General features: G+C 38.1%; 2 protein-coding genes across 7 annotated transcripts in view; one reads left to right on the forward strand and one right to left on the reverse strand.

Moving 5' to 3' along the window:
- Window positions 1-781: 781 nt before the first annotated feature.
- smc4 (structural maintenance of chromosomes 4) lies at window positions 782-26,619 on the reverse strand. Of its 5 annotated transcripts, XM_017495611.3 has the most exons (25): window positions 26,453-26,619; window positions 24,982-25,082; window positions 24,616-24,846; window positions 23,735-23,913; window positions 22,734-22,925; window positions 21,567-21,743; window positions 19,998-20,162; window positions 17,056-17,183; window positions 15,896-16,036; window positions 13,221-13,371; window positions 11,210-11,374; window positions 10,162-10,395; window positions 9,796-9,981; window positions 9,517-9,678; window positions 7,967-8,192; window positions 7,760-7,839; window positions 7,521-7,673; window positions 7,175-7,301; window positions 6,720-6,909; window positions 5,533-5,677; window positions 3,272-3,445; window positions 2,963-3,145; window positions 2,203-2,435; window positions 1,865-2,048; window positions 782-1,339 (listed from the first exon to the last, which is right to left on the reverse strand). In XM_017495611.3, the coding sequence occupies exons 3-25, from the start codon at window positions 24,740-24,742 to the stop codon at window positions 1,175-1,177; spliced, it is 3,867 nt and encodes a 1,288-aa protein (XP_017351100.1). In that variant the 5' UTR covers window positions 24,743-24,846; window positions 24,982-25,082; window positions 26,453-26,619; the 3' UTR covers window positions 782-1,174. The 5 variants fall into 5 exon arrangements, with proteins under 5 accessions (XP_017351100.1, XP_017351102.1, XP_053544622.1 ...); XM_017495613.3 differs by lacking the exon at window positions 24,982-25,082 and having other exon boundaries at window positions 24,616-24,755; XM_053688647.1 differs by lacking the exon at window positions 24,982-25,082 and having other exon boundaries at window positions 24,616-24,841.
- Window positions 24,433-26,637, forward strand: part of ift80 (intraflagellar transport 80 homolog (Chlamydomonas)) — an 86,406-nt gene continuing 84,201 nt past the window's right edge. Inside the window, exon 1 of one of the 2 annotated variants that reach the window (XM_053688651.1) lies at window positions 24,433-24,572. In XM_053688651.1, the coding sequence (XP_053544626.1) occupies window positions 24,440-24,572 (133 nt within the window). In that variant the 5' untranslated portion in view covers window positions 24,433-24,439. The remainder of the gene's footprint in view (window positions 24,573-26,637) is intronic. The other variant, XM_053688648.1, reaches the window with a different exon arrangement.

A 26,637-nucleotide genomic window follows, 5' to 3' on the forward strand; every position in this document is an offset into this window, starting at 1 on the left:
AGCATAGATTAGAATAACTTCATCTTAAATTTACCATCAAAATCAGCTGCATCTAATTAGAGTTATTTTAAAAAAAAAATAGATGCCACAATACCTGTGGTATGAGTAAAGTGCATTCGGGTTATAATTTATCACTGTATCTTTATCATATTGCCCAGCCCTACTGCCAACATCTATGATATAGTCATAGCATAAAAAAATTAAATTAATAAAATTTATTCACCCTGCACAAAACTCTGAAGGGGAGAGGACACGGGCCATGAAAGATTTAGTCACATTTATTGCTGTTTGAATACTTTTGCTTTGCACAGAGTTCATGTAAGAGAATTTTGAACAGAGGGAAGGAGGAGCAGCTTATTAGGTAGTGGCCACACTGGGCTTCTGCCTCACTGTTTCTTACTGCTGCTTTGCACACATTCACACAAAAATATAAATAAATAAATCTAGCCTGTTTCTCATTCTGGCTGCCAGCGGCACTGGCACAAAATTGTGTACAGATTAGCAGCATTAGATGAAGCAGAGCAAAAATTATAATTATATATATATATATATATATATATATATATATATATATATATATATATATATATATATATATATATATATATATATATATATATATATATATAAAAACCTTGTATATCTGGTTTGTTTAACGTGGCATTCTACGAACAAATGAAGGGTGAAAAAAGGCTTCTGTAAACCCTGCCTCAGCTCCAGATTTCCATTTCAATGCCTTACTACATGAAACAGATTGAAATTATGGAATAATAGAGCATGATCAAGGTGAGCTTATTCCTATATTTAGTTTATGTAATGCCATACTTCACAAAGCCAGTTAACACGCGCAGCGCATCAGAATACTAATTAAATTAAATTGTACTCTGGATTCAGATTATTATCTGTGCATAGTTTAAATGTGTGGTACAAGCAACAGACTCAAAATGACAGTATACATTTGAATTCATGTTTTTTTTTTTTATATATATAAAAAGTTTAATAGTATAAACAGCAGCATTTTTAATAATTGATTTAACCTGCACAGAAGAAAATAACATTAGACATCATGTGGAAAAGGTGCAAAAGATTTTTTTTAAAAAAAAAAGAAAGACTAAAGAGTTTATAAACAAGTTTCTTTTTTTTATAAAAAAGAAGTCCAAGGATATTTGTTGCTTTATCCTGATGCAACTTCAACATCTTTGAGGACGATGGTTTTGGGGTTGATTCCCACGTTTTTAGTGGTGTTGTGTGTTTTGTAGATGCCAATCAGGCGGTCAGCCATCTCAAACATGTTGTTCCTCAGAGAGATGATGATGAACTGAGCATTCTTGGTTTGTTCCTGATAGAAATGATTTTTAAAAAGACAGATAGAAAAATGTCATTTTGAAGGCACGGGCTATTGCGGATGCTTTAAACAAGCATGAGGAAACTCCATAAATTTGAAGCATTGATCTTTCAAATGTTAAGCCAAGCCTTAATCTGCTTGAACTCAAAACACAAGGATATAAACCTATTATAACTTATGACAATACAAAATGACCCTTGTGCTGAAATGGCTCTTATGTGAAGCCGTGCAAAATGTGAGCTAGATGACCAACAGTGACCGAGCTGGCTAGAGTTCTGAGATGGTCAAAGGTCAGGGGGGGCTTTTTCAATTCATGTGTCTCTTTGCATTTTTGATTCATGCAATTCTAGTAATTTAATAGGCATGAAATTATTAAAATAAACATTAAACAATTAAATATTCCACACAGTCCCATTAAAAGGTTTAAAAACTAAATGTTCTGGGGTACTTCAATAGATCTGGAACACTAAAATCCTCAAAATGGGAAAGACAACAAAAAAAAACCCAAAAAACCCTTACATATATGTAGCAGGCCACAATGGACACGTTCTTGAAATCCAAAGCAGCGTCTATCTCGTCCATGAAGTATAGAGGCGTGGGCTTAAAGTGGTGCAGAGCAAAGACCAACGCCAAAGAGCTCAGAGTCTTCTCTCCTCCAGACAAGTTATAGATTTTCTTCCAGCTCTTCTTTGGAGGACGCACACTGAGAAAGGAGACATTAATGAATTTTCCTCACAGCTTAGTTGTTTTTTTTTTCTTTTAAAAGCCTTGAAAAGCCTTAAACTCTGACCTACTGCTCCACTGCATGTAAAACATGCAGGAAGTTAAAAGTTCCTGAATCCCTCTAGTGTTCTTACCTAAACATGATGCCCTCAGAGAAAGGGTCCAGGCTGTCCACAAGCTCCAGCTCAGCATCACCCCCCAGTGTCAGCATCTGGTAGTTCTCCTTCAGCTTGTTGGTAATGATGTTAAAGCCAGCCATGAACTCGTTCAGTCTCTGTTTCCGCAGGTCCTCGCAGCTCCTCTTGAAGTTGTCTCTCTGGGTGGTAATCTCATCCAGCTCAGCTACTCTCTGCAAATAAAGCTCCTCCTGCACACACACACACACACACACACACACACACACACACACACACATGCTTCATGTGTAAACTCAAATGTGTCCCCTGCTTCTGGACTGCATGGGACACAGAAAACCCTTTGAGTGTGTAATCTGCTACATTGCTGTCTCTGCTGTCGCCCCAAACATGTTCATATCTTTAAAATACATCATGATGACTATCAAGTGCACGGAAGAACACTGCACGCTGACCTCAACTATACAAAACAACTACTGAAGGCTGCATACTGCTGCACTAGTTTGATTTTCTTTCCAACTCAAAGCCACTCTCTTTCAGCTTACATTTTTTGTTCTAAAAAACAGGAATTTGATCTCTCACCTCCCCCTAAATAACTTTTTTCCTTTCATTTTCACCATCATTATTACTACGATACATTTCAAAGTGTAAACTCCCATTTAGGGAAATTTTTCATTTACGACTTCACGTTTGCAAAAGAAATAACGAAGACGATTTTGGGGGGGGGGTCGCCGCTATATTCGAAACAATGTCCACACACCTTTTTCTTAAACTCTGCTATAGCACCCAGGTTGGGCTTCATCTGAGCACAGCGATCCTCCAAAAGAGCAATCTCATTTTTGATGACATCTGGGCTTTTAATGGCCACCAACTGCTCTGTGGTCAGCTTTGGCAGTTCCTCTGCTGATTTATCATCAATCGAGTGCAAAGCAAGCTTTGTGGACTGAGGAGGAAGGAAATAATAAACAAGAACAATACTGTAATAATTTAGACAGAACCACAAGCCTGGGAAACGTTTACATAGTTTGAGAAACAGAAAGCTGCTAAGTTGTCTAGTCAGAGCACTCACCTCTTTTTCCCAGTGTTTGATCTTATTCTGACACTCGGCGATGGCCGTGTCGATTTGCTCCACTTTCAGCCGAACATTCAGAGACTCTTTCTGCAAAGCATGCTCTTGTTCCTGAAGGCCCTTGATCTCCTGCAAGACCCCCCGATGCAGTTCCTGCACCTCAGGCAGAGCCTCCTACAGGTGAGGTAGATCACTCACACAGTCAGCATGAATAAGAAGTGTAAAAGCTCTGGTGTACATGTTTTGGTTGACTAAAAATTTTGAACAAAATTTGTAGTTACAGACTAAGGATAATGCACGACCAGATGATCATTATCCTCTTCTGCAAGATCTAACATGTAGCACATCTTGCTTGCATCTGACAAAACGTCAGCCATCATTTTGGCTGTGAGCTGTGGTGTCCTGTCCTTTAACCCTCTTACCCCCAAGTTCCCACAGTATTATGTCCCATAACCCTATATTCCCCAGAGAAACAGCACACCAACCCTGAGTTCCTGAGTACATTTTAATTGTAACATTTTTAGGCCTTGAAACAACTTATAATAATGTATTTGTGTAATATTACTTTGAAAATGAAGCAGTTCAGTGTTTTTACTAAACTTGGAGCACAATTCTTAACTAGAGAAATTATGAAAAAATGCTCGCTAAAATCCTTCTATTCATTTAGAAGTACCATACGAGCATCAGCGTGGTCAATGCCTTTGAATAAAGTCAAGTAAATAATAAATAAATAAATGCATTTTAGCGCCAAAAGTCAAGTTTCTGGTGATAATCAGACCAGCGGGTAGTGTTTTCAGGGATGCACAGAAATGGTCACGTTATGACTCCAAACCCCTGCAGTGTCAGTCGCACTGGTTGATGCTGAAGATGAAGACGGATCAGGGTCTGAATCAGGAGAGTTTGCGTCTCTATCAGTTTCGGTTTCAACATCGCCTGAACTTTCACTGCTGTCACTATCTAGAATTCTCGCTCTCGCCTGTGTAACCGTGTATGTTTTTTCTTTTTTTTTTCACTGTTTTAGATGTACCTGTGTTCACTGTAGGTGTAACTTTAGCTGGAACACGATTAGCTTTTCGCTTTGGCATTTTTAGTTAACTTCTACTATTACACCAATATTCACTCTCGGATCTTCATCGTAATGCCGGCGTAATAACGTAATCACATCGTGCAGTCATCAACCTTCTGGGTTAAAAAATAATTAAATAAGTAAGGAATCATAGCAGAGTAATGCTGGTACACCAGCCTTATGGGGATAAGGTTTACACTGTAAATCCTCTATAATCGGCCTTACGGGGATTTGGCATAGACGACCAAGCCGGTATATCGTCCTTACGGGAATAGATCAAAGATGGGCAAGCCGGTTTTTCGGCCATACGGGGTAAGAGGGTTAAAGATTAAAGTGCACCTATTATGGTTTTAAAACGTGTCTAATTTTGGTTTAAAGGTCTCATACAATAGATTTACATGCATCCAAGGTCAAAAAACACTTTAATGTGCTCATAATTTAATATTTCTAAACTCCTCCTTTCAGAGAGCATACTCTGCTCTGATTGGTCAGATGTCCCAGTCTGTTGTGATTGGTCTACTGCTGTCTGTGTTTTAAAAAGGAAACATCCACTACCGTAACGAGTTTCAGCTCCGTCTGCAGCCAATGAAGACCAGAGGCAGGTCTTTTGTTACCAAATTACGTAGGTTAGTACAGGAAGTAAGTCTGGAATTACTAACGACTCATTTCAGTCGTTCACAATCAGAGTCAATAACTTTTTTTTTTTTTTTTAAATTTGCAGAGGTTTTTTTTTGTTTGTTTGTTTTACAATCACAAACCGCTATAACACACCATATGAAAGGTAATATTCGAAAACCCACAATAGGTGCACTTTAAAGTCCGGCTAGTTTTAACCGAGAAGTGAATGCATATAGTAAGCAGGGCAGTTATATGATGGGTTTGTGTGACATAATGTATTGTTTCATCTGTGAAATACAGCCAGATGCCCATGTGTTCCTGGTTCTGAAAAGACAGTATCAGCCTTACATGCCAATTAATCCGCTCATAGGTTTTAAAACCAAATTTCGACTCTGCAGTAGGCTTTGGGATCCATGCATATCTCTCTTTATTCACTAGAGATCAGAAGCAGAGAATCACTGGCCACATACAGCAAAATATCTTCCCTCCATAATTCAGACTCTCAAATGCTATAATTAATATTTAAAAAGAAATGTAAAGCATTATGTTAATACATTAACACAGCGACACGCGGTACCTCGGCCTCCTGGCAGGACTTCATGATCTCTCCTGCTTGATCCTCCAGTTTCTTCAGTTGCTCTGTGAGCTCCTCCATTAATTTCTCATTCTCAGCAATCTCAATTTCCAGTCGTGAAACTGTCTCCTCTGCCTTTTTCAGATTACTGTCAAGAAAACAACAGGGATAGTTGAAGGTAACAGTCAAAACTACTTGTATTATTATCAGTACTTGCTCCAAGTTGCTTAAACTTGAAACGGTAAATGAAAATGGCAGTTTTTCTATAAGAGAACAGACATTGACCATTCTTAGCCTGTATTCTAGTACAACCCCCCCCCCCCAAAAAAAACCCACAGCGTTTGACAATGAAGATTAATGAATTTTGATTATATACAGTGGCCTAAATCCTAAAATGTACTGTTGCTGGTAGAACACGTATTTTCACTATTTAATTACTATTCTGTATATTTTTGTTTTGTTGGTGGAAATAAGTTATTAAACCACAAATAAAGCAACTTCAGGTGTTAAATCTTTTGCCTGGCAGTGTATTTAAGGACCTAATTTGCCTAGTAATTTACAGTGCTCAACCCATCCATAAACATTCATAGCACAGATAAACTCGAGCAGTTAAAGTGAGTGAGCAACGTGTACGTTTTAGCGCTTCTCCGCCAAACAACTGAGCTTGCCACGGCTTGGCAATAAATCCAAACCCAGGACTGTCCGTTTCCTGGCGGAGCACATGTGTCTGGTTTCCATCAAATAACCTCCAGAGAAACTCCTACTACTTTCATGGGTATAGTTATCAGGTGGCACTAGTAGTAGGAAAGAAACAAGGGGGGGGAGAAGAAAGAAAGAAAAAAAAGAAAAAGGAAGAAGAAAAAAAAAATGGAAGAAAAAACAAAAAAAAAACAAAACAAAAAAAAACAAAACAAAACAAAAAAAAAAAAAAAAACACCACACTTGCCTTTCCTTGGCTAAGTCTCAGTCTTTCTATAAAAAATAAACAAATAATAATAAAAAAAAACTAACTAGATGTCAGACTTGGATCACAGGGAAGACAAGATAAGATAAAGCTATATAGTGACATTAAACTGCTGTTACCAACAACATAGAGGATGATGAGTAATCCAAGTCGACACGCACTGTTCGGTGAAAACACAATTCGTCAGACTTTTCCACAAACTTCAGCAAAGGCAAAGTTCACGTACCGTCCTGCTGTCTTGATAGCCACTTGAGCTTTGGTGATTGCTGATGAACACTCATCTAGCTCTTTGTTGATCTTATCCAGTTTGTCCTGTTGGGCCTTCAACTTGTGGCTGTTGATGTCCACGATTAGATTGTGGAGTCGTTTCACCTCAGCTTCGACCTTTCCTGCTTTGCTGGATGCAGCATCATAATCTTTAAAAAGAGAGAGTAGGTTTGATCTCTTCGCTGGAGAAACGTTGCAGTCATCACGCACAGCATGAAGCACAGAAGCTTTTGTCCTGGAGTACGCTAATCTCTCCTGTTCCAACACCACCCGATTAGACAAGTGAAACTTGGGTAGAAAACAGCATTTTCGCTGTGGTACTCATCGAGTACGATATTACACCAAAATACAAATTTTTAAATTAAACCGAGGTCTCGCTGTACAAGCACATACTGATCACACAGCAAATCTTACTTTTCTTGAAGGCTTCCAGGTTTTTCTCCATCTGTTTTTGCTTGGCTTTGTCTGGGGCAGCAGCAACAACATTTGCTTCCAGCTCTTTTATCTGAGACTTCAGGTGAATCTCTTGTTCCTCAAGACTCTATAGAGAATAAAACACAATTAGAAAAGTGCATTGCTTTGTGGGGGGAAAAAAAACAAAACAAAACAAAAAAAAAACACAAAACCACACTGTCCTGTCCTTCATGGAGTGGTGTTTTGATTAAAATGCGCAGAGATGTTAAGATAACACGAGTGTGTGCCTTTCTTTCCTTTTAAAGCCGTCAAGTGAGCCTTTTTGGAGGTGTGTATTTTGGCTGACCTGAATGCTAGCTGTGTATTTCTCCAAAGTGTTCTTCATGTCTCGGAGCTCCTGTCTCTGTTTGTGCACGCTCTCCTCAAGCTGCTGTTTCCTTTGCTGCCAGCCCTGCAGCTGCGCCACCTTCTCCTTTAATGCACTCTCCATTTTGTCCAGCTACACAAACACACACACACACATGAGGATGTGGTAGGAAAGTGGTCTAAAATGTGCAACAGATCTAATTGGGTTCCTGCTCTCACCTGTTCCTGTGTGACTTCAGTGCCAATAGAGGAGCCCATTCTGCCCCTCATTACACGTCCTCCTCCTCCCGTCATAGTACCTGAGGGTGAGTGCACAAATTGGCACAAGAGAATCAAATCCAAATACTCTGCTTTTTAAAAAAAATATTTGATACAAGGATACTAAAAATCAACACTTTTAAAATAAATAAATAAATAAAAGTTTACCAGCCTGCTCGATGATCTGTCCCTGCAGAGTGACCACTCTCCAGCGTTTATCTTTCTGGAAGGCCACTCGAGTCGCCTGATCCAGGTTTTTAGCCACCAGCGTGTCTCTCAGGGCGAAGTAGAAGGCGGGACGGATGGAATCGTCCTTTACTTGGACCATATCAAACAAACGGGGAATGTTCTCTGGTGTGGAGATGGCACCCATGTTTCTCTCCCAGACCTTCATCTACGAAAATAATTAATTCGTTTACTCAAGTCAGTACGGATCAGTATATACATCCCCCCATTTTAGAATAAAGTCATCACAACTCTGGAATAACACAAATGGAACTATGGGAATTATCCAAAAAAAAAAAAAAAAAAAAAAAAAAAAAAACCAAAGTAATTTAATACTTTAGCATCTTCAAAGTAGACACCCTTTTTGCCTAGAATTTCCAGAAATGTATCTTTTCATTTTCTCAACCGAGGAATCCCCCTGAGATGCTTTTTAAACAGTATTAATGGAGTTCACACCTACGCTGGACACTTATTGGCTGCTTTTCTGAATATTTCGCTCAGAGTCATCCATTTAAAAAACAAAACAAAAATTACAAAAACTTTTTTGTAAATAAAATTAGTTTTCTAATGAAAAAAAATTAATGTCCTCACAAGTATATTTTTTAGTCTACAACACCGATTTCAAACATTTGATCATATACCTTCAAATCAAAAGATTTAAGATCATGAGAAACATTTCAGTAAAGTATCGCCAAACTTTTGACCGGTAGTGTTACATAAAGACGAGTTTACATTAAGAGAGGTTAGATGTTCGAAGACAAGCAATGTGGGCGAGTAGTTTTGCCTAGTTATAATTTACCCTACCATAAAGTTCAGTGAAAAAACTGACAGATGCCAGTTTGTTGAGGTTGATTGAGCAAAATTCATTCAATTTATTTATTTATTAAACATCCACAAGTGGACAATGCTCGAGCAGCCGGTGTTCTGTCTATTTGTCCTACCTTGTCAGATTTTTGTATTGTAGTGCAAAATTATAGCTATATCTATTGATCCATCCAACCACATCGAAAAATCCTACTGCGGGTTACTGCTTTGCGTTTGTGACTACATGAAATAATTCAGTGTAACTTTGCGGAAGACTCTTAATAGGCAATGGTAGGACGATTTGACAGTGCAAAATACCCGATCAGATTACAAGTTCACTCGCAGGTAGTAAAAAAAAAAAAAAAAAAAAATTTATGGGCGTGTTGTTCAGCATGACAAATATGATGCAATATTGATGTGTGCATGTGCAGTAAGCCCTGGCAGGACAATCTGAGGGGTAGGATGAAATGTCAGAACACCGAAACAATCAGATTTCAGGCTAAGTTTAACAGCCAGAGAAAGAAATAAACCCCCCCCTTCTGCAAAACTCAAATAGTATATACACCATTATTATGCACTCCACAGTGGTGTGACACGCCTCAATGCCACAACTAGAGAGCTCACGTTCAAATTCCACCAGCTGCACTACACACGTTACACGAGTAACACTTGTACAAAGTTATTAATACCTTGTCTAGACCGATGAAGGTTGCCACTCCAACATTCTGGGCCTTAAGAAAGGTGACGCATTTTTGAGCTGTGTCGATGGTGTCCACCACAATGTTGTCGAGTGCGCCACAGCTTGATGAGATGGCGATGTCGTACTTCTCATCAATGGCTCCCAGATCACCCTGGAGTGAAACGGCACGAAAAGCCTATGGTTATGCTTAAAAGGTCAACGTTTAAAAATGCTCAAAATGGGAGGAGGAAAAAAATGAACTTGAACTTTGTCAGGTTATGTATCTCACCAGACGTCCCAGGATGCCGGAGATCTTTCCGCTGCGTTTCTGCTGCATGAGCGCGTCGAGCACTTTGCCTCGGCTCCGGGTGGAGGACAGAGAAGACTTGGCTTCTTCGACCTTCTGCCTCATGTCCCTGACCGCAGCCTGGGCCTGTCCATCCTGCTCAGAAATCTGCTTCAGCTCCCCCTCATCCTGTGCACACACAATATTGGATTATACACTAAAAAAAGCTGCTATATGACAACTATAAAGATTCCCATAAGCAAGTTTTGCTAAATCATAGTATCCTCATTGTATCCCAGTCAAACATCAGCAATTAGCTTTTCAAATAATTCTGGAACACAACTATAAACCCCTGTTGTGCGCACACACCTTTTTAACCTCCTGCTCACACTTGGGCACTTTGACCTTCAGCTCTTTGATGGCAGCTCTTCGGTCTCGGAGTGTGTCAGCAGTTCCCTGTAGGGCCTCTTTAGCCTGGTTGAGCTGTGAAACGGCTGTGTTGTGCTGACTCAGATAGATGTCCAGCTCTGACTGAGCTACGTCCATATGCGAGCGGGTCTCATTCACAGCTTTACTTAGCTCCAGAAGCTCCTTCTCTTTTTGCTGAAGAGAAGAGGCAAAGTTTTTACTTGAAAACAAAACAGTGTGTGTGCATCCGTATAATGTATTTAATAGCTGATCTGTTATTTACATATACACGTACACTACCAGTCAAAAGTTTGTAGATGCTTTACTGAAATGTTTCTCATGATCTTAAAAACATTTTGATCTGAAGGTGTATGATTGAATGTTTGAAATCTTTTTTTTTTTTTTTTTTTAAATTGTGCCAACATGTTTCTTTCTTTCATTAGAAAACTAACATTTTATTTACCAAAATTTTTTTTGGAAAAATTTATAAACCCCCCCCCAAAAAAAACAGATGACTCCAAGCAAAATATTCCGAAAAGCGGCCGATAAGTGTGGAGCGTAGGTGTGAATACTTTAATACTGTTTAAAAAGTATCTCAGGGAAATTACTCAAGAAATCGGTTGAGAAAATGCCAAGAATACATTTCTGGAAATGCTAGGCAAAAAGGGGGTCTACTTTGAAGATGCTAAAATATTAAATTATTTTAATTTATTTTGGATTTATCATCATAATTAACAATTACCATACTTCCATTTGTGTTATTCCAGAGTTTTGCTGACTATTATTAGTTATTTGAACATATGTAAAATAAATAAATAAATAAATAAATAATTTTTTTTTAAAAAATGAAAGCGCGTTTCTAAACTTTTGACCGGTAGTGTATACACACACACACACACACACGACACATTTATCCAAAATTCTTTTTTGCCCTAACTCAGAGACCAATTAACACAGTAACATTCTCCAAAGCATGTAGATTAATTAATATGATGGAAGTGTAGCGAACCTCCTTTTCCTGTTGCAGGCCACTGGTCTCCTCCTTCAGGTGCTCCATCACCTGGACTAGAGCTGCTTCCACCTTAACCTTATCTTTCTCCAGCACTTCTTTCTGGGCAGAAGCCTCTGTGATGATTTTTTCACTGCTGGCAGGAACATTTTTCACTTCCTCCAGCTGACAAGAGAAAGAAAGAGAATGTTAAAGATTGATTAAGCATCAACATGGATTGACTACCCCCAATATTCCTCTAAAAAGCTGTGTAGTAAAGCATTATGTTTCTTCATTTGTTTACAGAACAGAATTAAGTACGTATTCACAGTTCCCCTGTAATATCTATTGAAATGTGGGAGACATTAAATCAAGGGGAAGAAAAATAAATAAAACAATCCTCCAAACTGTTACAGAGCACAGCCCTTAAGAGGGAAAACTCGGCTGCAATTGTTACATAAACTCATACTTCACAGGCATCTCGCAGAACACGGCACCCTAGGGAGCTAAACTGCCCTGCCTCCATGACCCCCGAAAATCTCACTCCTATTTATGACCAATAGATTGTTTTGGTTTAACAAAAGCCCACGCAGGAGGGGAGGGAATCGACAAAGATAATGCAAAACAGTAGTAAAACTGTCACATCTTCTCAAACTTACTACAACACACGGTGGTTTCGGTTTGTCCACACAAAAAAAAATTATAAATAAATCGGACATTACGGACCAACAGCGATTATAATAAAATATAGTTTATACATGCTACAAGACCAATCTCAGGAGAAACGATCCCACTGCAAGTAGTCAGACATCTCATCTCATATCTACAATGTGAATATTGCAGAAAGAAAGTTGCTACCAGGCTTAACATGCTCAAATTTTTGGCACTAAATGGAAGGAGAACAGCCAGAACAGGAACTAAAAAGGAGCCATTTTAAAACCCAGAAAGCTGGTTGCAAATTTTTTTTTGCCCGTTTGCATCTCCTACGAAGTGGCACTCTCGCTCTGTTAGCTTTTCAGCAAAATATAAACTGCAATACCCCTCTGGTGGCCCTGCTTCTTCCATGCCACAATTCAGACTTACACTACCGGTCAAAAGTTTAGACACACTCATTCTTTATTTTTATCCCCTCCCCCCCATTTTAGAATAATAACAAAGTAATCAAAACTCTGGAATAACACAAGTGGAACTATGGGTATTATGTTGTAATACAAACAAAATCCAAAATAAATGAAAATAATTGAATATTTTAGCATCTTCAAAGTAGACCCCCCTCTTTGCCTAGAATTTCCAGAACTGTATTCTTGGCAGTTTCTCGACCAATTTCTTGAGGAATTTCCCCGAGATGCTTTTTAAACAGTATTAAAGGAGTTCCCTCCTACGCTGGACACTTATTGGCTGCTTTTCAGAATATTTCGCAGAGTCAATAAAATGTTAGTTTTCTATATTTTTAACACCGATTTCAAACATTTAATCATACACCAAATTTAATCATCAAAAGGTTTTTAAGATCATGTGAAACATTTCAGTAAAGGTTCTCCAAACCTTTGACCAGTAGCGTAAGTGCTAAGTAAATAAATAAATAAATAAAAAATAAAAATAAATTCATTTGTCAGGAGTTTTTAAGAACATGGGTACTATTAATAGCCTCAGGATGTTTTCCAGTATGGATGCACTACATGGACAAATAGTCCACAAAGTAGGCCATATGAGACAAAGCTGTAGTTGGGGTACATTTTCAACCCTGGCAATTTTACCTGTCAAGTTTATCCTATAAAAACCCTGGCACATGTCTTTGGTTTGGGGGAAGAAACTAGAGTACCCAGAGGAAACCCCTGAAGCATGAGGAGAATATGCAAACTCCATGCATGTAGGGTCGAGGTGGGATTCGAACCCCCGACCCCAGAGATGCGAGGCAAACATGCTAACCACTAACCCACCATGCCCCCTTCTCCTAAAATCAAATTTCTTTTCATGAAATACTTGCTCATTTATATTTTGTGAACAGGCATTGCTCAATTATTACACACACCTTTTCCTTGTCCTTTTGCAGCTGTTTGTGGAGTTTCTTGGTCTTGTTCTTGGTGTGTTTGAGCTTCTCACGCACCTCCACGTCCTGAAGGTCCAACTGGGTGAACTTCTCCTTCTGGCTCTCAATGAACTTGGTCAGCTTGCCCATTTTCCTAGAGAGACAACACAATCCTTGACTGAAGCTGAGAAACTTGAGCTTTGAGCTGTGTTTCATGGCATTCATGTTTGAAATGTTACCATTTCAGTGAAAGCAGAGAGTAGAGTAATGAAGCGAGTGTACAGGACAGGCAGTTAAACTCCATTACTTTTAGTTGTGAGAATAGAGGGTATCCACGTGACATCACAGTAGTCAGAACTCGCCACAGCCACTGAGTGGCAAAAAGACTAGGCGGCAGCGTTAGCGTACAGCGTGAATTCTCAGAAAACACAGAAAATAGCGCATCTAAAATGGAAAAAGCTAATGTGCAATTGACGGTGCTATTATATTCAACAAGAATTCAGAGCCATCTTTTACAGTGTGCAAAAAAGCATACAGGCCTTTTTCACTAAGTCGAGCAGTGTAAGTGCAAGTTCTTGTGGCATTCATGTTGTATAGTGATGAATAATTTGCTACGTGTTTCTTTTTAAACGCTGCCTATTTCCGTTGACGAATAATGGGGCCTCATTCATTCTCTGACTGTGTTTTACCTTCACAAATATATAGGCTAACGTTAGTAAGTGAAAGCAGCGTTAGCTACAAACAAACTAGGACTATCTAGCTCATGGTTTACTAGATAAAATTCTATAAAATGAAAGTGTATACAGTATCTCAAAAGTGAGTACACCCCTCACATTTTTGTAATTATTTGATTATATCTTTTCATGTGCCAACACTGAAGAAATGACACTTTGCTACAATGTAAAGTAGTGAGTGTACAGCTCGTGTAACAGTGTAAATTTGCTGTCGCCTCAAAATAACTCAACACACAGCCATTAATGTCTAAACCGCTGGCAACAAAAGTGAGTACACCCCTAAGTGAAAATGTCCAAATTGGGCCCAAAGTGTCAATATTTTGTGTGGCCAACATTATTAACCCTCTTGGGCATGGAGTTCACCAGAGCTTCACAAGTTTCCACTGGAGTCCTCTTCTACTCCTCCATGATGACATCACGGAGCTGGTGGATGTTAGACACCTTGTGCTCCTCCACCTTCAGTTTGAGGATGCCCCACAGATGCTCAATAGGGTTTAGGTCTGGAGACATGCTTGGCCACTCCATCACCTTCACCCTCAGCTGCTTTAGCAAGGCAGTGGTCATCTTGGAGGTGTGTCTGGGTTATCATGCTAGAATACTGCCCTGTGGCCCAGTCTCCGAAGGGAGGGGATCATGCTCTGCTTCAGTCTGTCACAGTACATGTTGGCATTCATGGTTCCCTCAATGAACTGTAGCTTCCCAGTGCCAGGAGCACTCATGCAGCCCCAGACCATGACACTTCCACCACCATGCTTGACTGTAGGCAAGACACACCTGTCTTTGTATTCCTCACCTGGTTGCCGCCAAACACGCCTGACACCATCTGAACCAAAGAAGTTTATCTTGGTCTCATCAGACCACAGGACATGGTTCCAGTAATCCATGTCCTTAGTCTGCTTGTCTTCAGCAAACTGTTTGCAGGCTTTCTTGCAGCTCAGTGTCAGGGTCTTGGCAGTCTTCTTATAGCCTAGGCCATCTTTATGTAGAGCAACAATTCTTTCTTTTTTTTTTTTCAGATCCTCAGAGAGTTCTTTGCCATGAGGTGCCATGTTGAACTTCCAGTGACCAGTATGAGGGAGTGTGAGAGCAATGACACCAAATTTAACACACCTGCTCCCCATTCACACCTGAGACCTTGTAACACTAACAAGTCACATGACACCAGGGAGGGAAAATGGCTAATTGGGCCCAATTTGGACATTTTCACTTAGGGGTGTACTCGCTTTTGTTGCCAACGGTTTAGACATTAATGTCTGTGTGTTGAGTTATTTTGAGGGGACAGCAAATTTACATTGTACTAAACTGTCATTTCTTCAGTGTTGTCACATTAAAATATATAATCAAATATTTACAAAAATGTGTGGGGTGTACTCACTTTTGTGAGATACTGTATGTGTACATACCTGTCCACATACAAGCAGAATGTTTATGTTCTTATCACTTTAATTTCGCCAACAAATCCTGCCTTGAATTGGGACCAAGGGTCAAGGCTTTTGTATGCCTTCAGGCTATGCTTAGTGTATTTCCCCGGCCTCGAAATCAGATACGTATAAAATGTCGGGAAAACCGATTTCTGGCCACATGCCAATGTCCATGGACCACAGGTTCTTGGGCAACTTTTAAGGGTCACTGAGTCCAACTGCCTTTAATATAAGCTGATAATTGTTAGTTATACTAGTGTCATTGCAGCTTCCACTATTAAAACAAGCCATTTTACTGGATGTTTTGACACACTGTCTGGCCGAGGAGGCGTGTTCCAGCGGGAAAGTGACGTCAATGCATACCCTCTATACAAAAGAAACAATACATAGGGCCAACACCAGGAACTAACTGATATACCCAACTAAATACTGCAGCGATTGTGTAAGACTCCATGTTGCATCTCAAACACAACGGGGGGGGGGGGCCCAGAGGTCAAATGAGTCAGGCCCTTTGAGATCTTACTTCTCGACATCCTTCAGGGCTTCATTCTTCCCCTTCATTTCCTCTGCAAGCTGGTTGCTTTTTTCAGTCAGTCCCTTGGTGTCCTCCTGGATCTCTTGCTTGTCTGCTTCCTTTTCGGCAACACGCTGCTGCAAATCATGTCTAATTTACAAAAAAAAAAAAAGAAAAGAAAAAAAAGACCATCCTCAGTTCACATTCACGAACTTGTAGGCCAATGAAAGAGCCATTATCACAGTTAGATACGATCTATTACCATTTTCATTAGCAGAAATAACATTCAATTATTTAAACAGGTCTTAATGAATACTAAACACACCAAAGCCATGGGAAAGAGTGGCTAGAAAGGTCAAAAGACTAGAGTTTGTATAGCATATGAAGTTTATAAAGAGCAACTCAAGTGGCCTTTTTTTTTGGCTGTTGTCACGCTGTGTTCAAATAACATCTGGCTCACCGGATGCTGCACGCCTTGTACTTTATAAAAAAAAAAAAATAATAAAAAAAAAATAATAAAAAAAAAAGCAAATAAATAAATAAAATTTAATAACTGCAACTTACTTTCATTTAAAGTCAGAAATGATCAAAGACACAATGTACTTTAGAATTGTAGTTTTATTCCCATGAAATGAGTTGCTCTTCAAGCTTAGCCTCAGATTAATTAATGTTCATTATTCATTAAATGTCCCACAATTCAAAAGTTTCATGCATCACAATCACCTAAAATAACTTATTGTATTAGCCGGCCTCTTAGGCTTGTTGCTCCATAATTATTAAAATATTTTAACATTAATTTTATTAAACGCAGATTTGAATGCTGTCACCACCCATTAATGTTTTTACTCAACTTTCACATAACCCCTAACAAATAAATACTCAACATACTGCAATTTCCAGTTTCTGCCCCATTAAGAGAAGTGTAATCTCTGAACACAGCACATGCCATAATCCCTTAGAATTTATGACCATCAGACTTGCTGATGGATTTCAGTTTTTAACTTGTTCAGCAGCAGGATGCAGTAAATTAACAACATTCGAATTTTAGGGCTCAGGAGACATTTCCAAGGAAACCTAGCACCAAATGAAAGCTTTAGCTCTTCCCTTTTTTTTTGTCTTATAACTTTTCCATCAGATCTTAAATTATTGAGAGTGCATGTGGGCCTTACACATAGAACTGGCAGAGTTGGCTTCTCTTCTTAAACATGTCGTTTTCCAGGGTGAGAAATTCCACCGCTTTATTCTTTTCACCCTCCAGGGCGTTCTTCTCCTTCTCTACCAACTTCACACGATTCAACTGAAAACACAGAAGCAAATGTGACTTAGACCCCTTTACATTTAATTAGACCATACTAAGGCTGGGTCAGAATGATTGAATATTTGATTTTAGTTATCCAACCATTTGATTAGGTTTGACTGATGAGTTTTTAAACCTGGATTCCTTATTAGTATAATCATCAATTGGGGGTCATCCATCCATCTTCCATACCGAGGGAGCCTAGAGCCCAAGGAACTCAGGGCACCCGCCTTTATAACACGTCACAGAGCACAAAACACATTAGGACAATTTGGAAATGCCAGTTTAAATTGTCTTTGGGAGTAAACCAGAGTACCTGGTGGAGGAAGGTGGAGGAGAACATGCACACGTCATGCAATCATGGTACATGTGCTACATCTTTAGTCTAAGGCCACAAAAAGCATCGATCCTTTTCAAAATACAAATAACTCCAGGTTAAGACCAAATATAGAATGCCTCACAAGCAGACATTCACACACAGTGACAGGATGTCTGCCATAATGTTTTATTTATTTATTTTTTACAGTTAAATAGAAATCTAAAGTGCAAAATGATGGTTTATTTCTAGCTATGGTTGCAGGCTATTGTGGATATTTTTGTTGTTGTTTGTGGATATTTTGCAACAGAGTAAGACAATTGCTGTTTTACAGTCAGACTGGATGTGCATACCTTTAGGTAAAAATGACTGTAGCTAATTTTCAGTTATATTCTACAATAAACAATAACGTCAATTGTCTCGCATTAAAGCAAATCAAATTCCTATTGTGCAATGTGCAAATTAAAACAGCACAAGAAATACAAACAGCCAAATGGTCTCTGAACAATTTTCTAATGTATAAATATACCCCCCCCCCATTTCTACCACCCACCATTACTGCAAATATTACTTCTCCATACATCTTAAACACACATTTAAAAAAATTTAATAAAAATAATTCAATTCCCTCAACATACCGCTGGACAGAATCCTAAATGGCTTCCTTTTCACTAAAAATCCTCTGGACATAGGGTCGAACACAATGGTCTTACACACTCTACAGAGGTCAGCGACAGGAAAATAATTTTTCAGCTGTAACGGGGCAAAAATAAAATCTTATCTCGTGTAGATTAAAAACTATGCTCACTAAACTACTCTTAGGAGGTTACATATTCCACTACCCCTCAACAGGTTGTACCTGAGAACGTTTTCAAAGTGTTGCCAAATTACTGATGTACCTCGGTTTTCAGTGCGGATTCCTCAAGTTATATTCTTGCTATGGTTTATTACTTTAATGACATCACCCACACAGTTTGAAAGTTCACAGTAGTGTGCAGGTCATGCAACTGGAATGGTGCCATTATTTCCAATTGATGATCAACTGTGCAGATCTAAAAGGAAGTGATGCACACTGCACCTTAAGCACCCCCCCAATACACTTTTAGATAGTACAGAAGTACATGCGTCTTAAATTTGAAAAAAGTCAACAGTGGACACAGTCAGATAACACAGGCTGGATGTTAGTTACATTACACCCCATATGATTTCCCAATATTTTCCCTGTGGTCATTTGGAATAATACAGGGACATATCTAAAACCCTTGTAACAACCTTTAGGCAATTCCTTCAGAGATCCAGTTATTGTGCACAGTTTATCAGTTACTGTTTTTGTGTTTTCAACTTTCTATGTAGGGCCAACTATAACTCGCTATAGGTCATCCAGCACTACAGCATTTAGATTAGGCTTTAATCTTCATTTTAAAGCCACTCACAGTTGAACAGAATTAGTTGTTTTCTTGGCATGAATCCTGGTCACATTTTTCCCCTCGTGTGATTTGTCTTGTGCGCCAAATGATTTATCAACACAAATGCTTTGCACAGCTTACCCAAAAATGTTTATTTTTGTATATTTATGAGATTTAAAAAATAATAATTGTATGAAATTACTTATCATTGCTTTTAAATTCTATGGTAAAGTCAGCCAAGTAACAAAAGCTAAACAATTTTAAGTCTGAATTTTTAATGTGGATACACTTAAATATTACAATAATTAAAGAATAAAAATAATAAAAAAAAAATTCACATCAAGCACCACTGCACGACACTTTGTATCCTGAAGGCTTCAGGTATTTTTTTTTTTACATTTTATTTTACTTATTTATTACACCTAACTGAGATCTGATCTTCATAGGCACAAGATCAGCTCAGAGAAGAGGGGCTCACTGAAAACGATTGCTAATGGAACTAATAAACGTAAAGAAGCCCTAGAGTATGACACATAGCAACAAGTGCCTATGCCCAGCTTTTCATTTCATCATGCTCAATCTTTCAGAAAGAGGCTTGTAGTGAGAAACAAGATGTCCGTGACCAGAGAACTTTATCAGAAACATCAGTAAAACATGGCAGTGAAATTGCACACAATAAAAAAAAAAAGAAAAAAAAAAAAAAAGATTTGTTCCCAAAATAAGCAAAGCACAGCAAGATACCGTGTTCAAATGTGTAAATATCTTCAGTCAGAGACCTCGGAGAACCCAGCACTATGCAGATATTCAACACCCACTTATTAGACGTATACAATTCATAAATTAATTTTAGTGATTGTCACGCTAATGTAGAGAACATACTACAGTCTACATTTTGCCATATTTACCCAAGTTAATGTGTAATAACAGCATCGTCTCCTTTTCTACCACCTGGCTAACAAAAACTATGAACACAGACCAAACTAGAATTGTTCAACCCTTCCAAAATATTCCCCACATGACTTTCTGTAAGACTGAACACAAACAGTGTAAGAATGAATGACTTAAGAGGTTCAAGCAGGTGTTTCCTCTCACCTTTTCCCCCCTCTGCTCATTCAGTAGCTCCACTCGTCTGCAGAGCGTGTTGATGGGCTCTTTGAGTCGGCAGGAGCCAATGATGTCCTCCAGGTATTCCAGCATGCCTTCGTCATGCTCCGTCTGGCCTTTGGGCTTCATCATCGCAATCTGCTCCACTTCTCCCTGAAGAAAATAAGCAGTCGCACACACACGCGCACACACATCTTAGACTAGTTCAGCTTACTATCTGTCTGTCTTAAACATGTACAAGTGAACAAAACAAAAAAACAAGGGCTAAATATTTAAGAACTGGCATAACAAAAAGCTGCTGAAATATACAATGCTTGTTGTTTAAGGCTTAATAATGTAGAAAATACATTCAAACTGCTGATTCAAGTGCATTAATAAAACGAAGAAAAACAAAAACAAAAAAAAAACAACCCACTTTACTTCATTGGCAAAGTCACAAATTCAAACCACTGCAATTTTAAATATGCCAAACCATGCGTGTCAAGACTAAAAAAATTAAATAAAAAACACATTAAGTCAAATCCTGGACTAAAATGATTTCTTGCAGCAAAGAATTTAAAAGCGTAGGACATTTCTCTAAACTAATGCTCAATATGAAGAGAAACTAACCTTACAAAGAAACAGGTGTGAATGTATTTCAGTGTAGCAGGAGCAAAAACATATCAAATAAAGATAAAGAAAAAAATAATTCGGCAGATGAACACACAAATTATTACAATGATGTATGTGCATAGGAAACATATGATGTACAGAACAAAATCAGCCACAGGATTTTCCTCACCCAAATCAATGCAATTAATCCATCATTATTTAACGTTGATGCAGGAACACATTAATGCAAAAATAATTATCCAGAATCATACAAACCTCTGACCTGGAATAGACCATTAAACTCACAATAACAGCATACTTAGTACAAGCTCAACAAAAAGCAATACTTCTTTGCTCAACAAAAATTTCCAAAATAAACTAATGAAAAAACTTATGTTGAAAGAAATTCAGACACATGGAACAAATGAAATGTTTTTTTTTTTTAATATCATGGCCAATATTCAAATACAGCTCAGAGAGGCAAAAAATAAATAATAAATAAAATAAACCTGAATGAGTGTGCATGACCCTGCCTCACTGAAGCAGCACAAGTAATATTGGGGTTAGGCTGTATTTTCTCACACACCAATATTTACGTGCTGCTAAAGTGGGGAAGGCATAACGCAGAACTGTTGACCTCTGACTTTAATTGAATAGCTCAGCGGCTCCAGTTTTGCAATCCCCTTAAAACTCTAAAGCAGCAAATTATGGTTTGCACCTTTTTGGCAATGTTGAAAACCATGATGCGCTGCTATAGCAGTCTAAGGTCGGGTGTCACGTCGGCTGCCATCCTGCTTAACTAAATATTTATTAACATAAATGTTTTAAAATTTTAAAAAGTTGCCCTTATATAAAAAGAGGGCAGGAAAGGTCAGCAGCAAAAGGAGATAAAATAATAATGGAATGGGTTAAGCACAACTTATGTATAAAGAAAAACAAATATGGTTTAGAGAACAGAATTATTACCTGGAGAATGAGAAATCGGTTGTGGTCAAGGTCAATGCCATGGCTACGGAGCAAAGTTCCAACGTCTTTGAAAGTCGCCTTTTTGCCATTGATGTGGTAGGAGGAGGAATTATCTTTACCGGCGGTTCTTGAAACGTAAAACTTGCTGTCGGGGATGACATCGTAGTCATCTCCTTCCTGAAATGGGGGAGGGGCACAGAAACAGCAGCACAGCTCTTCAGCACACACAGCAAACAGCCCAAGTTATTGGTCCAGCTGCTTTAAACATAGTAAACTACATAAACGCTGGCACCAGATCTCCTGTCTGACACACTCAGCGTGACTGCTCGTTTGCATTTAAAAAAAAAAAAAAGAAGAAAATCTTGTGTGTGTGAAAAATAACTGACATTATTTTAATGAAGAAAAAAACATTTTTAAAAGGAAAAAAAAATAAAAGGGGGGCTGAGAACCCTCCAGATACTTATGAGCAAATAATCCATGGGGAAATGTGGAGCTCACTGTAGTTTGCCCGTCACAGTAGCAATGAGCATAAAGGCCTCTTATGTATAAAGTAAATAAATAAACAGCACCATCAAAACAATAGATTAGATAAATAGATAAAAAAAAAATCCATTTTTAAACAATGGAAAAAAAAGAGAAGATTAATATTTAAAGTAATGCAGGATTAAATATTTAAACATGTATTTTTCTTCTCGTATTGTACTGCTCTTTTCTATCAAATAATTTTTCCTGTTCCTTTTTAGAAGGCCACTAGACCTGATAGCAAGAAACAAATTTACCCAAACTCAACAAAATTCAGACAGGTTCTTTAAAACAAACTAATTTTTTTTTTTTAATCCACACACAAAACAAAAAGTATATTAATGAGCAACATGACTGTGCATAAAAGTCACTAAATTCACAATAAACAAACAAATAAAGAATGCACTACATTTAACTGCTTTTCGTCTACACCCATATTTATCAGCTGATTTAGCTGGGGCTCTTCTATTTAAAAATACACCACAGATGGAGAGGTTCTAATAATTAAAATAAAAATAATATAAATATATATAAATATATATAAACAAACACCATACTGTTATCTAAATAAAATAAGCAATACTTTACTATTGTGTGCACGTGTATATTATACATATTTTTTTGATTGTTGTTTTTTTTTTTTACCTTGTCGACAATTTTCTGAAAGTGCACCTCTACAGTGCAGCTCTGGATGTCCTTGTGCTCGTCAGAGCTGTGAATAAGAACAGACAGCTTTTTGGACCTGATTTTTTGCGCCCTGTATCCAAATACAAAGAGCATCGAGTCGATCACGTTGGATTTCCCGCTCCCGTTTGGACCGATAATGCAGGAAAAGCGCTGGAAAGTGAGAAAAGGTAAGGGATTGAAAACATGTTCTGCTTTTAAAAAAAGATAAATTATAAAAAATTATAATAAAACCTTGATGTCTGAGGATGCCTAATGTCTTTTGAGCCAGGGAGCCCTTAAGCTTTAAAATAAATTCCACCCTTCAGTACTCAAGTATTTCATGAAAATATTAGGCTAATTATTTTAAACTTATTTTAATTTTAATACTATTCTGTCTATTTACTGGAGCCAGTGTAGAGCTTTTATTTAATCCCTGAACTTTCCAGTGACATTATTTATAGGATGGCTTGATTATTTGTTAGGATTGGATTAAACTCTTTCATTTCATTTGTCCAGTCAAATGGGTTAATAATTAGAAGAACTCAATAATAAATCTAAATCCATTGGTAATGCTGGGTTGTGATTCCTCAAAACTAAATACAGTATAAGTAAATAAATAAATGAGCAGATCTGTTGGCTATGCTTCAGCGAGTCCTGGGGGTCTCTGAGCCACACTGTGAGAACTAGAGGTGTAAAAATCTCACATTCAAGCTTCAACACCATGAGTACTGTAGAGCGAATATTAAGGACAAACCAAAATGGAGGGTGAGATATGAAGTGAGAAAAATACACTACTGAGGAAACTGATCATAAGACTAGACAGAATGATTACTGAGTGTTTTACTTCATGAGACACACTTATTACATTTTAATAACACACAAAAAAAAAAAAAAAAAAAAAAAAAAAAAAAAAAAAAAAAAAACCTGGAAACATTCAGTTCACCAGAAGTGTCAGTGGTGTAAATCTTTGGTCATTATACCTTATGGAAAGGCCCCAGGATCTGCTCCCCACAGTACGATTTGAAGTTCCGATTGACGATGTGCGTGATCATGAGGCGAGGAGCACCCGGTTCGTTGGTCATCGCGGGGGGTGGAGGTGGAGGGATGCTACCGAGAATCTCCTCCAGGCTCCGGTTATCCACCGCCTCACCAGCGGCATCTGCACCGGGGAGGGGGGAGGGGCGGGAGTGTGGGGAAGAAGGGGCAACTTTTACTCCGCACCATTCAAAAACATTCAATTTCGTATGTAGAAGAGTGAGTTGGGGGAGGGGAAGCACAAACAAAACAAAAACAAACAAGTGGAGCAAAAAAAAAAAAAAAAAAAAAAAAAAAAAAAAAAACGATTTGGGAAGTTAAATGCTAAGAGTTAATCGGTGCTTTAACATGTTAAAAACAAACAATAAAAAACGTATATATTTAATAAAAAAATATATATACATATTTTAAAAAGGACAGCGTTTTCTGATTAACGTATATAATCATGCACATTAACACCAGGGCTTCAGAAAAAGTAGGTGTCACCACTCTTTGTGAAATATTAAAAAACATAAATAAAAAGTTAGATTATTATATGGTTTGAGGGCTGGTCGCTCATCACTATGGACTTCTTTCAGACAAACGCAGTTTGAAACGCAGTAACCTTCACCTTCTTTAACTAATGAAACGCTGCCTGTTTTCTCACTTAAATGAACCAGCGACTGAGCAACAATAACGACACATCACTCACAGATGAAGCTCGGAGCCCCCCGAGTACTGACACGATCACCAATTTCACAAAAGTTCAACATGTAGCGAAACAAGTTGTTCTGCTTATAAGACGTAAGTAAATAAATAAATAAGTAAACACCTCTTTGTTTCTTACCATTAGTCTGCGGCGCGTCCTGTTCATCCGCGTGCACTTCTGCATGAGGCTTTATTTCCGAGTCATCCTGCGACCCTTTCCCCCGGGGCTTCGCAACCGAACAGCTTTTACTCGTTTTCGAGGGCATGCTAGGTATATATCTGAAGGGGGGGGATTATTACTGACAATCAGTCAGGAGGAATAGATCCGATAATCAGAGTCGATCCGAGATGTAGCCGGTGCTCATCTATCCTTTATCGGAATAAAAAAAAAGTTTAAAAACAATGATAATAATAAATAATAACAACAATAATAATAATAAGGGAGTAAAAAAAAAAGAAAGGAAAAAAAGGTGTACTCCGACAACAAAAGCATCCTTATACGTACTGGGACGTGTTTAACGATGCATCGACTCTTTGATTATTTTCTTGCACACCAGAACACACAGCAAACTTTGCTTCTTTGTTTGTTGTCAGTGCACCAAGAACCTACGTTCATGTATAAAAAAAAATAGAAAGAAAAAGAAAAAAAATACCGCAAGTTCTCCTTCACGATAAGTTTAAAACAAAAAAAGTTTTGTGCTATTAACCATTAAAAAAAAAAACAGGCGCAATAATAATGCTAAAAATAATAAATACACAAAAACGCGCGCGAGACAACTTCCTTATAATTTGGTCTGACAAAAGTAATCAAAGCGGGCACGAGCCAAGTCTAATTCAAAAAGTAGCGAATTCTCCACCCCACCCCGCAAAATATGGTTTTGTGTTGCATGATGGCCAACTACACACACACACACACTTCAGTGCTCAGACAAAGCGCGAGCTGCCACAACGACGAAAACACACTTGGTGACGTTTCTCTGTCAACTCCAGGCAAGGCGCACCAATGGACGCTGCCAAACACGCCATGTACATTACCTAGCAATACTTCCCACCTCACACTGCCTGTAAATTCGTTAAGAAAACATTTTTAAAACCAGTAAGGAAATAATAATAATTATATATATATATATATATATATATATATATATATATATATATATATATATATATATATATATATATATATATATATGCGCGTCTGATACTACTAGCTGTGCGTGTAGGTGACAACCTGCGTACACCAAGCTCACCCGTGAATGCTAGTCAGAAAATAGGGAAACATGGAGGTGTGAGAGTCCGTGTGTGTGAGAGAGAAAGAGAAAACAACTTTTTGGCGACATTTTAAAAGTGTAACGGTCGCTTCTTCGCTAGCTAACACCTCACGCGCAGAAGTGTGCTGTAGCTTGGCTAGCTTTCTGAGAGTTAAACAGTATGCTAGTCTCCCTACCTAGCTAGGGTTTGAGTATTTCCACCCCCAACCCCCCCGATTTTTTCTTTCTTTCAGCTTTTCGTTTGCACACGAAAAATATTTAGAAACAGTAACACTGAAACGAAGGACATATTTTGGGGGATTTTTTTTTGTGTAGATAACATTAACCGAACAGAAGTTTGTTAAATAACAAACAAAACCTTGGCAAATATGGATACTTGGATATGGTTTGCGTTTAGAATAGAGGAAAAAAAGTCATGATTAACAGCTTAACCAGACGACTTGACTAAAAATCTACCGCTATTTACAGCCACATCGTTTATATGTATATATAACAGGAAACCGCTATTTATTTTACGGTTATACCACAAATTTCATACAAAACCCGCTCATTATCAGAGAGCTAAATATCTAACACTACTTTAACACATCTCCTCAGTCTCTGTGTGTGTGTTGCAGCTAAACAGATTTAATGCTCTGGATAACGTTTATCACTCGAGCTAACGTTAAATAATAATGATTTTATTATTATTATATAAACGCTCACCTTTAATTTTCCGTCGGATATTTTGGACTTCTATGGCGATATTTCCCTTTGGTAATCCACACAAATGAAAGTCGTGCAGTTTTATTATTTTTTTCATATAATAAAAAGCGAAAATGGTGCCGTGTTAGTTTCTCTGACTGTACAGAGGGGAAAAAAATCCCAACTTGAAAATGGCGCCTAAATTC

The sequence above is a fragment of the Ictalurus punctatus genome, chromosome 20 (assembly GCF_001660625.3).
Source record: "Ictalurus punctatus breed USDA103 chromosome 20, Coco_2.0, whole genome shotgun sequence".
NCBI classification, from domain to species: domain Eukaryota; kingdom Metazoa; phylum Chordata; class Actinopteri; order Siluriformes; family Ictaluridae; genus Ictalurus; species Ictalurus punctatus.